Source organism: Sciurus vulgaris, assembly GCF_902686455.1.
Source record: "Sciurus vulgaris genome assembly, chromosome: 4".
NCBI classification, from domain to species: Eukaryota; Metazoa; Chordata; class Mammalia; order Rodentia; family Sciuridae; genus Sciurus; species Sciurus vulgaris.
The window spans coordinates 125,287,860-125,301,681 of record NC_136464.1 but is presented as its reverse complement, the minus strand read 5'-3'; the positions used below and the strand labels follow the sequence as shown (position 1 = coordinate 125,301,681).

The 13,822-nt window shown below is 34.2% G+C and overlaps 1 protein-coding gene across 8 annotated transcripts in view; it reads right to left on the bottom strand.

Moving 5' to 3' along the window:
- The window catches only part of PCDH9 (protocadherin 9), an 864,633-nt gene that overhangs the window by 530,625 nt on the left and 320,186 nt on the right, over positions 1-13,822 (bottom strand). For 5 of the 8 annotated variants that reach the window (XM_079136488.1, XM_079136489.1, XM_079136490.1 and 2 more), the window contains one exon: positions 8,453-8,554. The exons of 2 other annotated variants lie outside the window; for them this stretch is intronic. In XM_079136488.1, the coding sequence (XP_078992614.1) occupies positions 8,453-8,554 (102 nt within the window). The remainder of the gene's footprint in view (positions 1-8,452; positions 8,555-13,822) is intronic. One more of the 8 variants, XM_079136491.1, reaches the window with a different exon arrangement.

Here is a 13,822-nt window from a genome sequence, read left to right as displayed (position 1 = left end):
GACACTCTCTTTTCTCTTTCTGTCACTGCACTATTGCATTCTGAAAAACACATTCCGTCAAGCAAAGTTCACTTCTGCTGAAACACTTTTCTTACCTAACTATGTACATCAACTTCTGGTGGAAATAAAAAGGACAATAGCTCCAATTAACTATTCAGTAAACAGAAAGATACATAAGGAAATACATTATTTCTATCAACTATGGTCTTTATTTTATAATTCTGAACTGATCTCTGATATATGGGAATAATTAGATTTATAAATTCTCATGTCACCAGTGAAAGATGTTGGGTGTTTCATAGGTGGAAGAGAAAAAGACTCCTTCCTGGTGAGGCTGCAGCCTCATTTCTTCCTTTCTCCATAGCATCATAATTACATCGCCTTCATTGTGCGTCAGTGATGACATTTTTCCCAGCTGAATTTTTTAAATGTCAGGTTTGTTGAATTATGATTTGCATGCAGTAAAAGTCACTCTTTTAGGAGTGGTGTTCTATGAGTTCTGACAAACACACAGTCATGGAATCTAAGACAGATAATTATGCTCAGCTTGATGAAACTTCTTTCTCTAGTTTTAGACAGGCTTTTTCTTGACTGTAGGCTCCTGGTTTTCTTTTTGTTATGGGTTAATCTAGAAAACTTACAATTATAAATTAGTTCTTTCCTTACTTGACATGTACTTTTTTTTTTTTTTTTTTTTTTTTTTGCCATTTTTAGAACCCAGAATCACCTTTCTAAAGGACCTGGAAACCATTCCTTTGAAATGTACTCACCAGGAAAGATAGTGCTCCTACCTCCTAGTCTTCCTGATAAGTCAAGGAAGTCACCATGATAAAAGCCAATTAGCAAACTCAGATGACCTAACTATATTGACCAACCTCCCACCTAATGTCATCCAGTACTTTTCCATTAGCTCACATCCAAAAGTTTAAAAATTCTCCTGCCTTCTGTTTCAGTGAACTTCTGGTTCCCCGTCAGTCCTCTATTACACTAGTCTTAAATAGAGTTTCCCTTACTTCTTTAACTCTAGTGGTGCAAGTTTCCTTTAAGAACACAATTACAATCAAGTTATGGGACATCAATATCACCCCTGAAATTCCCCTGTGCTCCTTTTAGTTAATATCTTCCCTCAAGTCCAACACCTGGCAATTGTTCTCATTTTTGTCCCTACAACTTTGCTTTTTCTAATATGTCGGTGAACTGAAACCCCCAGCATGTAGCCTTTTGTGTCTGTGGTTTGTTTGTGTGTTTGTTCACTTATCATAACACCATTGAGATTCTTTATGCTTTTGCACATGTCAATGTTTTCTTTTTTATTGCTGAAAAGCATTACACTATGTGCTTCTACAGTTTATATATTTTTCCAATCCATATTTAGACTTTAACTTTGTCTTTCCTTCTTGTATCAATTGTTGTCTTATTTAAGACATTACTTATCATATTCTGTTTTCTAAATATATTCAAAATGGAGATTAGACTTGCCAAAATGGATTTTGCTTTCTCCTTCCCAGGGAAAGCTGAGATTTTCCATGGTCTCGCCTAAAAGACTTCTTACATAACTAGGTCAATAAAAGAATAAATAAACCAGCCACCACTTTGAAAACAAAAATAAAACTCTTGTAAATTTTTAGGAAAAACAATACATGTTTATAAATTGCTTGAAATTAAACAGCAATGTGAGATTTTGTAATAGGCATTTTTTTGGATACATGTTGTGTCCTAAATAGTCATCAAGTTGAAATTGAGATAATTCAGCCAGAAAGTACACTTCAAAGCAGCTTAGCTTCCAGGCCAAAAATATAGAAATAATTATATACCCACAGAATAGGCATATTAGACTATGAGATAAATGTGAAAGAGTATAAGCTGCTTCTCCAAAGAATGCTTTAAAAAAATTCCTATTTCTGTATGTGGGCTAAACTCACATATGTAGTATATATTAGATGTGTGAACTTCATTATTTTAGAATTCATTATAAACTCTGCATGCGTTATGCTTTGTTTTTCTGCGGGGTTTTGCTTTGCTTTTTGTCTCCTTCTCAGACTTTAACTGGCACTGTATAGAATTATATGGGACATTATGAGTCAAGGGCATTAGGGGACTTGCATCTTCTGCAGCTAGAAAATAAATTCTTATTAAATAGTTTCCTGTAGCATTCCCACTACTTTTATTCCAATTTTATAATGTAAACATGTAAGTTGGCATTTTGAAAAATTAAATTAAAAATTTAACCAAATAATGATTTATTTTTCTTCTAGTCTCATATTACCCTCACATGTGGTATCATTCATGATCTAGGCCAGTATTCACCAAGAATGGGTTATACGGTATAACAGTTCTTTGAATATGGTTTTCTAGTCATATAATTTTACAAGTGAATGGGTTAATCAAATGAAAATAGGTTAATTTACTTTATGTGTGTTGAATGCATTTATATGGGAATTCATTTGTGAAACACCAGGAGGAAGTATTGATAGCAATCCTTTCTAACCTCATTCAGTCTACTAAACTGATTCAATAAACCAAGGTTAGCAAATGCTCTCTGGAATTTGGAGCTTCCTAGCAGGGAGGGAACTGATGAAGTAGATCAGTACTGAATTGCACTGAAAGTCAGAAGGCTAGTGTCAATCCTGTACTTGCTGCCATCTTTGTCAGTAATCATAGCTTAGTCACTCAGAGCACAGCCCATTTGGGTTTGAATCCTTTAGAGCACCTTATTTGCTAAGATGACTTTGTGCTAGGTAGCTCTCTATGTCCTCATCTACTAAATTGTAAACAAGGAGTTGCAGATTTTATCCCAAGGAGTTATTAGTGCAGTTAGTATAGTAAAAGTGCTTTTGAAAAGAATCTGATAAATGATAAGTTGTAAGTATGTGTTACTTTTTTTCATCAGTTTTTTTTTTCCCCCTTTCTTTTATTCACTTATTTATTTTGGGCAGGGGGTTGAACCTAGGGTCTTGCACTTCCTAGCCAAGCATTATGCCACTGATCCACACCCACAGTCATTACCACTGGTTTTCAAACTTTCGACATTGACCCACAATGTCCAACCCACACTGTGACAAAGTATAAACACACATGCATAGTAAAGTAAACCGGTAGTTTAAGTGAAATAACACTTGGCTACACTATATACATCATAGGATACAGTATTTGCTTAGCACCCCACTCTTGCTGAGGCTGACTTTGAACTGTCATTCCTCCTGCCTCAGCCTCCCAAGCCACTGGAATTACAGACATGTGCCGCCTCACCCAGTTTGCTTATTCTTTTTTAAGATTTAGTTTGTATTCAATAAATACAGTATACTTATATTCTGACATAAATGCACTGTCTAACCTAATCCATAGAAAATAAAAGTCCCAGTAATTATTCCTCAATAATTAGAATAATTCCATGTAGCTTCCTGCATTTGTAAATAAGTTTTAATATATTTAAACTTAAAATTATTAAAAGTAAAAGCTAAAAACAAGTCAAAGTTGATTTATGTAATTTATATTATCTTTTACTGGCAGAGATGAGTTATTTGAATCATTTAAAATTGGTTTAACATTCTTCTGCTTATATCTGCTTGTGCTATAGAACAGATAAGACCAGTTATAATTCTACCTCGATATTACCCAATTTAATGACACAACATATTATATTTCGGGCCCTCTGAAATAATCATTACATGATATCAGAGCATCACAATATTTATATTTTATAACTATTTAGATGCTATTACAAGCATAAAAATGTATTTCATTGTTATGATTTCTGTAATATGGGTCATAATTTAGAACATATTTACAAATCATGTCTGTGATTGGTTATTATAGAAATTATTAGTTATTGCATTAAAACATTTTTTATTGGATGTTTTGAAACTAAAATGAGGATTTTATAATATGAACTACTTATGTGAAAAATATTTAACTTAGTCAATATATACTTCTAATATTTGGTACTATAAGTTTCCATCAGATAGATTATTCGAATAGTGATTAAAAAGGAATCTCACAGTTCACACTCAGCAATAAATGCAAAGAGCTTCATTCATTATTACTTCAATGTAAGTACACTTTTCTAAACATCACAAGGAGGTTCTATTTTTTTTCCATTTCTATATGTGGTATGACCATGAACTCTGCACGTGTTCAAATACAAGACTTTCTCATTAGTGTCCATGGACATGGACAGAAACTTCCAACAACTCTACACAACTATGTTATTTCCACAAGCAAATGCTTGAAGACTTTAATCAAAAAAGATGCAACTTCAATTGCTTTAAAATGAACTTGGGAGGTAGCTGTATTTTTCTCTAATTCTCACAGTCAGGTATTATGCATTGTCATTTTATGAATGAACGTGCATACTCATTCAACAGATTTATACTGTTTTTATTCCACCTGTTGGGGTTTTAGTTTGTTTGTTATATCTTCACAAACCTCTGATGATAGGTGCTATGGTTGTCACTTGTTTGAAAGGCTCTTTCCCCTCTTTTTCTGCACTCTATTCTCTCCACAAACAGCTGTATCATAGCTGTCATTCTGAATGGTAAAGATGTCTTTGGCTGGTAAGACTGAGACTGTGGCACACAGAGTGTGTCAAACAACTAATTAGCAGGAGTTGGGCCATCACAAGGTTTGTGGCTGTCCATCAAGCCTGTGACCACTGCTGACACCATCAGCAAATCTGTCAAAAGTGGCTCTTCCTGTGAATACAACCAAGTCCACTTCTTCTGTGGTGAAGGAAGAATTGGCAGAATGTGTTTATTAAAGAGTAAAAGAAATTGATGGCCAATCTTTACATAGTGTTAAATAATTGAAAAAATTCTGAACAGGTAGAAAATTTATTAACTGATTTATTTGTATCTGTTGCAGAAATACAGGGAATTGAACTGAAAACTTCTCCTAAAGCCACATAAAGTACATTATTTAGCCTTTGAGAACATTACTGAGGTGACTCCCTTTAGTATTTAGGGACTACATGATAAAAGGATGAGAGAGGGACTATGTCCTTATCTAGTAAGCCAGACTGTTAGTCAACATGCTTTCTCCACTGGTCATTATATATGCAATCTTTCTCAGTGAGTGACTGAGAGGTAGCACATTATTTATCATTTTTCTCAATTCATTGAATTTTTAAAGCAATTTTGTATGTTACTGATAATTAAAATATTTTTATATATCATGAATTATCCCTAAAATATGTATGCAAAAATATAGGCGTATACTGTGTGTGAGGGTGTCTTTGGGTATATATTTTAATATAGTAAGTACTTTAGGGAAGTCTTACTTTTATAAAGAAAATGAAAATTAACTGGTTTATTTTAATTTAGTTAATTATTAGTAAAAAATTATCCATTGTAAATACCCTTACACTCCCAAATATTGTGACACAAAACTGTAATTCTTGTGAAGTGATTCATTCATTAATTATTATAATTTTTAATCAATTATAATACCTTGTCTAAGGACTAATAATTATTTATTAAAAGCTAAGTATACTGGTCAATATGACTATATTGTTTCTAAGTACAGAAAAATGCAGGCATATAATATTCAAAATTAGCAAGAACAGGAAAATACAAGGTATGTAGTGTATTCATATACTAAATATTATTTGGTATATGAATTTTTTAAGAAAACAAAATATAAGACAAAACCAAGTAACACTGAAGAAAATTTTTTTTTCCTTTGAAGGTAGAAGACAACATTATCATTTCATTCTACTCTATGCCCTTGGTTGGTGACCTAGACTCAAGCCTCATAACTTCATCATTAGTGGGAATGGGTTATATTTACCCTGGAAACTACTGTCTTGAAATGTATTATGCATGTAAAATGCAAGACATATAGTAATAGAAAAAGGAATAATTTTATTTAGGTACATTCTCTTCCTACTCACTGATCTTACCATATGACATACTTGTATTCTATTATTTACATCACAATATTTGATACAATTGATATTTTCATGAAACCAATGAAAATTTTAACTTGTATGAATTTATTAATCCAGCAAAACTTACATTATAAAATTTTATAGAAGGTCAAAAATATGTTCCTTATCAAAATGGGTTTCTCAATTTTGCTGTGGAGATTTATAGCACTGGTCCAGCCTGGGATATCTTAATCCACCATCTGCACCTATGAATTTCACACCCATGATAACTGCCACCTTTCCAAGGTCTGGCAGCTAAAATTCACACTCATTTTAAACCCTTCCACCAATCTCCCTAACTCTTGAAGCTAAGATTTCCATCTGACATTGATTTTCGGATTTCATTCCTACAAGGGAAGTCTTATCTCAAAAATTCATACACTGAACACTAGACCATTTTGTAAAAACTCTTTAGCTCAAGCATCAAAAACAGTGACAGGGAACAGCTACTCATACTGAGATGCAGGTTTGTGTGAATTCCAATAACTATGAGACATTTTCCTATAGATTGCAGAATATAGACACTGAAATCTCTGTCTGTTTGCATCCTATGCTCTTTCATGGTAAAGAAATGGGATATAGCAGGAGGGAAATGAAAATAAAATGTATAGATCAAAGTAAAGTAGATATGCATTTAGGAATGAAAATAATAAGCACTTTTTTACTTCAGTTGTTTTATTTTTACTACTATGGTGCTCTGGGTATCCAATAACAGAAGGTATGCCAGGAAGGGAATTCTTGAACAGGACAGTTAATTTGAATTTAGCACTTTGTTTGAAATCTGATTTAAGAAAGAACTTCAGATATGAACCATTTTCTTTAACATTTGCTTGGAAAACTACTTTTTATGCAGTTTGACAATAGAATCATTATATGACTCCAAGATCAGAAATACTAGGAACTACTTCTACTGCTATCCGTAGTTAGCATTTGACTTAAGTCATCTACTCTCTTCTCCTGTCTTCAGGTTGTGACTCACTATTGTTGTTATGTAATTTCTATGATTCCTGACAGAAATCTGTGAGAGACTTTATGTTTGTTTTTAGTTAAGATAGCATCACAACTTAGTTATCCTTGTAATTTCAGAACTCATGATTGTTACTATATTTCAACCCCACCAACAATGTGTGTATTTTGATAAATTACATAACCTCTATGTCTCTGTTTCTCCATCTGAAAAATGGTAATAATAATCATACCTCCCTAATGGAGTTGTTGTCAGGGTTAAGCAAACAATATTTCAATAAGTATAAAAATGTTCCCTTTTCTAACATATCTCAAAGCAAGATGCATTTTAATCAATCATAAATAAGCATTTATCAGTATTTAATTGTTTACATTTTCCCATACTGATAGATAAAGTAGTAGCATGTATTATATTCAGTGATAGATTAGAAGAATTATAGTGATTCATATAAAATTCTTAGAGCAGTGTCGACAAAAACGTCTCAATAACTGATGTTAACATTTCTAAGTAAACAATGACTATCATACCTAAATTAAAAGTGATAGGTTAGGAATGATAAGTTAATGATGAAATCTTGCTAGTTACATCAGTTTACATCACCTATATTCAGTGAGAAAATGGAATAAAACATAAGCACAAACATATATACACATTTATTTATCTATGGATCATCTGATTATGACTAAAAATAGGGGAAGCAGCATATATGTTTTAATATTAGATATAGATTAATATTAATTGTTATTAGTATAGATAACTATTATGACATAATTTCTTATAAGTATTTAACTCATTCCATTGTGCAACAATGTCACTATGTATAAAATTATTGAACAATACACTTGAAAATGATTAAAGAGTGATAAATTTCTTATTTTCAACACTTAAAAAATAGACTGTAAGAAAACAAATTTCTATATCTATCTGTGATGGAATAATTGGTACTGAATTGCTCTCTCAAAAATAACAAAAAAAGGTAAAAAAAAAACACCAATTTTCCATTTTACTGTGAATGAATTCATTTTTTTTAAAAAAGAAAGTAATAGTTTTTAAGGTGAAATGGCAGGAAATATATCAAATTGAAGAAAAGTGGTTAAAAAAGAAAAGATCAATGAAACTGCCAATTCAACTAAATCACATCAAGTACATTGTCTTCTGTATCTTCCTTGAGTATAGAGGAATGAAGAAAATCATTCTTCCAACAAACAGATGTTCATATCCTTTAGGCTCAATTAAAAAAGAAATCAATCACAACTTTTAAGTCCAAAAAAAAGTCACCCATTACTTTCTCCAAAACTAGGTTTAGAAAGACATCATTTTTTTATTCAGTGTCGTGAACATTGTATTTAGTAGTTGGACAATTATCCCACAGGAAAAAGATCATCACTGATTTTTTTCTAAAAGTATTTACTTAATGCTACTTTAAGCCCTAACATTAAAATGTGACCATAAAAGAGGTCAGCAAAGAAAATATCTGTAATAGTTACCATAGAGCATTTAAAATCATGAGGAAAATGAAAATTGCTCAGTACTAAGATGGTCTCAATAGAGATATGGCATACCTCATAATGGCTTTCTTCATTCTCCTGAATGTGGAAACCCGCAGAGCTGGGACAATTCTGAGGAGTGACAGGAATATTGTCACTTTTGCTGTGTGAGTTACACTGAAAGAGATTACCAAATAATCGTGACAAACCACTCCACATTTAGAGTGTCTACTGTTGTCTACTGAGAGGCGAGGTTATTTGGCTATGAGCCTAATAATGGAATGCCATTGGAGCTAACAAGTGTCTACACTTGTAGATGCATGCATTAATAGTGAACCTTTATCAAAAAGGTAAAAAATATTCTCTGGATGAACAGATTGTCAACATGTTTTTGCAAAACTGAAGAAATGTATGGTTTTGTTACTTTTAAAGTAGTATTTATTTATTAATTTTATGACTTCAGTAGCTAATTACATGGTGTTACTCTCTGTGGGAGGTATGACCTAAGAACTTGGTAGATATTATACACACATTAGCCTCTAACACAGATATCATTATTATTCTACTTATAGATGGGGAGATGGGAGCATAATAGTATTTTTCCCCACATGGCCCTGTATCTATTAAATATTTTGCCACTATTCCCTATTTCCTTCTTTAGCACACAAACTGCCTTTATAAATGATATATGTGAAATAGATAAAACTGATAAAATAAAAGTTTAGTGTTTTAAAATATTTGTTTACTTTTCCTGTTCTAAATATAATATATTTATAAGAAACAAACAAACTAACTAAAATAATTCCTTGGAAGTGGATGTGAATTATAGAGCCTAAGATATTAAATTATGGCTTGGCCTTTCTTTGTAAAAAATGTTAAAATGGCTGCTTTCCATATGAAAATAAAACATATGAACTTCTAGGTTCTTTGTTTCCTTCTTTCCTTAAATCTCTTCACTGAGTCAAGGCAATTTTTTTTTTTTTTTTGTGGTACCAGGGATTGAATCCAGGGGCACTCAATCCCTTAGCCACATCCCTAACCCTTTTTATTTTGAAACAGAGTCTAGGTAAGTTGCTTAGGGCCTCCCTAAGTTGCGGAGGCTGGTTTATGACTTGGGATCCTCCTACCACAGCCCCCCAAGCTACTGGGATTATAGGCATGCACCACTTTGCCCAGCAAGGCAATAAATATTTTAAAATATTGCTGCTTGGTCATTTGTTTCGCATAACTTTGTAATATCTAAGTGTTCTATTTTAATAAAAACATACTGCAGTTCCGCCAGAAGAGGCATGTCATTTATATATATCCTTTCTTCTTCCATAAGATCCAACACATAGCATGTTTTTAGTTACAGGGGAACAAACTGTTTTTTTTAATTAGTATGCCATGTTTCCTCTTCATTAATAAAATGTTACTTTGCCCATCTCAATGAAAAATCTTTTGGGAATTTACTGTTAGAAATATTTTTAAAAACAAATAACTTTTTAGAATTTAGTTTATTGAACTCACTATATTTTCACTTTAGGACCACCATAGTAAATATTTAAAAATACTTTAACACTGGATATCAACTGTTTCATTTATTTTGTTGAAGAGAAATAGCTAAAGACATCTAGAAAGGTACAACTTAACCCTTAAATCCTAAACACCCATATTATAAACATGTTATCATGAATGTCTGCTCTACAAACAACTTGATTCAATCCTGTTCAAACTTGCCTCCTCTAGGAACTCTATGCAGATAATTCAAGGAATGCAAGGACATTTTAACTTCTGCTTGCAACCTGAATAAATTGTATGTGTAGTTTGTAAAATGCTGCTTTGCTGATTTTGATCTCTTCCATGTTCCTAAATCTGTCTGAACAACTTCATTATTAACTATGAGGACCTATCTCTCCATAGCAGTTTCCCTAGCTATCTAAACAAGAAAAGTGGGGGTATGCCTTAAAGACGGTTATTTTTATCTGTAATGTTTCTGGATGTTTTCATCACTCAAATTCTGTCCTGGCCTCTCCTCATATGTATTCATGCTGATTAATCTTTCTCAAACATCTCATTTATTATGCAGTTTTTCTTCTAAGAAACATTTCCTAAATTCCTGTGTCCCAGCAGTTGTTCACACAACTGGTCTATCACCTGGAGAGCATCTTAAAAATGTCAGTGACTGAGCCCTGCCTCACACCGCTTAAATTAGAGCTCAGGCATACGTTATTTTTAAATACTCAGGTAATTCTAATGTGCAGCCAGAGTTAATTCCTGAGTTAAGGTTAAAACTTCTTTGACCCTCAGGACACTATTTTGAATACTTCTTCTTTCAATCTCTTATTTCCCTCCTCAACATCTGTTCTTTCTTTAAATTGTCATATTTTGGGTTTTTTTTTTTTTTCATGAATATATCATAATGCCTTTAAACCTGAAAACAACCTTTATCTGCGTAACACTTTATGCCTTCACATGAAAGAAACTCTGTGTTATCCAGTAGAATCTTCTGCAGATGAATAGAAGACAGAATCCTTTAACAAATGGAGAAGAGATTCAGAAATATTCAGTAACATTTAAGCAAGTATTTGCCCAGTAAAAGCACTCCTAAGTGATAAGACATGTGTTATTTCTACCCTGCTACATCTCCCTCAATGGGTTCATCTATTTGCCCATTCATTCGCTCAGCTCATTTATTCTGTTCATTTGCTGTTTGACTGATATTCAATCATTTGATGATTGCATTCTGTATTAGGATTTTACTAGCTCATCGACATATGGCATTTAATATCCATAATATTCCCACTTTAGCAGTGAAACCACACATGGAAACAGATAGCCATCACGACATGTAAAAATGCTGTGTAAAGTATATGCACAGATTGCAAAGAAGAAGGAATGACTAGACTCTTGGATTTGAAACATGGGTAGTCTTGAAAGATCAACTGATCAGAGGAGGATGGTTAGCATACATTCAAGACAGAAGGACCTAAGATGGCTGACTACAGGAGGTTGTTTTCCTGTCTGCTCCGTGGAGTGAAACCAAGAAAGCAGACAGGCAAATTCTCAGCAAGATGGGTGAACAAAAAAATAGTAGGGACTTTACTGGAATTTAAAACTGAACATTCAAAGCAGATCAGGGACTCAGGAGGATGGATATAAGAAATAAGGAAGAAATCCCCAGGGTCACAGCCACTGCTGCTGCTACGACCAGGCCGGATGCACCAGCCAGTACAGTCCCTCCATGAGCATAGTGGAGGGATAAGGGAATTAAAGGAACCTGCATTTTTGGGAGACCCTAGGCATGCCTGAGTACAGAGCATTTAGAGATCAAGGACATTGCCTGGCAAATCTAAAAGACATGCTGCACAATGTCAGTGTGTGGGGAAAGAAACCACCATCTCTTCAGGCGGTGTGTGGAGGACAAAGGAAGCTGCTGTGAGGGGCCCGGCAACAGAGGGGCCCAATTCCTGGCAGTCCCGAGTTTAGCGTGAAATACAGGCCCAATAAGCACATGCTAGAGTTTGTTTAATAACCAGGAAAAAATCAAACCTGGAGAGAAATTTACACCGGGGGCAACTGGTCCCAGAAACCCACCTGGCTGTGCCCCTACTGCTCCAATCGTATTGCTTGCAGGACCAGCTGGGAGAGATGCATCAGGCTAGGAACTTGGAAGGGTGAGGGCAGGAGAAATTGAAGACTTAACCTGAGACCAGGAAATGTGTGGTCCACAGGTGATGTAGGGGTCTAAGAATGGGCTCCACCATCACACAAGTGAAACCCAGGGCACTGTAGGGTAAAGTCCTCCAGCATGCACCAGCAAGTACTGGGCACTGGAGGTGCACTGATTTTAAAATCTCCAGACCAATTAGCATTCAGTGAAGAACCTGAAGTCCACCTAAGCTAAACCCTGCCTCCAAGAACTCTTCCTATAGGATTACTTCTCTCACTCCAGCCATCCAGAGGGGGGAGCATCACACTCCAAAAGACCCCACCTAAAACTGCTGAGAAGAGAAGCTGAGAATATTTCGAACTGCCATGGCAAGAATTCTTTAACTTTTCATCAAGATTTTTTTTCCTTTGCTTCTCTTTCCTTTCTTCCTTCCTTCCTTCCTTCCTTCCTTCCTTTCTTCCTTCCTTCCTTCCTTCCTTCATTCTTTCCTTCCTTTCTCTCTCTCTCTCTCTCTCTCTCTCTCTCTCTCTCTCTCTCTTTCTCTCTTTCTCTCTTTCTCTCTTTCTCTCTTTCTCTCTTTCTCTCTTTCTCTCTTTCTCTCTTTCTCTCTTTCTCTCTTTCTCTCTTTCTTTCTTTCTTTCTTTCTTTCTTTCTTTCTTTCTTTCTTTCTTTCTTTTCCACAGTTTGTGACCTTAATGGTACATAGACATTTATACAGTTTCCTAGATTTTTTTTCTTCTTCTTATCTCTAGCATTTTTTAAACCAGTTATTTTACATGGATTAGTTTTCTGTTAAATAATCTGTTTGATTAGTATATTTTAGTTTTGTGTTGTATTCTTTTGATTTTATTTTTAATCTTTTAATTTAAATTTTTGCTTTATGTATATATTTTTCTCCTACCTGTTTCCCTTTCTTCTCTTTTCTTCTGCCAACAGCCAATCTCTATTATTCTCTCTTTCACTCTTCTTTTAATCTTTTACTTCTGTTTTCTCTCCTCCCCCCTCATATTTATTACATCCTGTATCACTTCTGTTCTGTTCTCTCCCTTCCACTATTTGAAAATGTAAACCCTTTTGCAAACTTACTGTTTTAATTATGGGAAATAACTGATCATGTCATTTCTGTTTATTATGATAATTAATAATTGTAGATGTCATGGTAGGAACTGGTCTCCCTGACCCTGACATGTCTGACTGTCCTCCGCCGGGGGGGGGGGGGGCGGTCAGTTGGCCCTACCTATCCCCGTCTGACCTTGTTGGGGAGTGTCCCCTTCCCTTGTCGCTGGTTGAGAAGAGCAAGGGGGCTTAAGACCCCTACAACAAAATGCATTGACACCACAGTGGAAGAAATGTCAGAGAAGGAGTTTAAAATGTACATAGTTAAACCAATCTTTGAAGTAAAGGATGATGTAAGAGAGCAAATACCAGTAGCAACCAATCAATTCAATAAAGACAGATTCTGAAAACAAAACAAAACAAAACAAAAACAACAACAACAAGAAGCAGAAAAGCTCAAAATGAAGAAAACAATAAACCAAATTAAAAATTCAATAGAAAGCATCACCAACAGACTAGACCACTTGGAACACAGAACCTCAGGCAATGAAGACAAAATATATAATCTTCAAAATATAATTGACCACAGAGAGAAGATGTTAATAAACCATGAACAGAACTTCCAAGAACTATGGGATAAAATGAAAAGACCAAATTTAAGATTTATTGGGATAGATGAAAGCACAGAGATACAAACCAAAGTAATGCACAAGCTTTTCAAGGAAATAATATCAGAA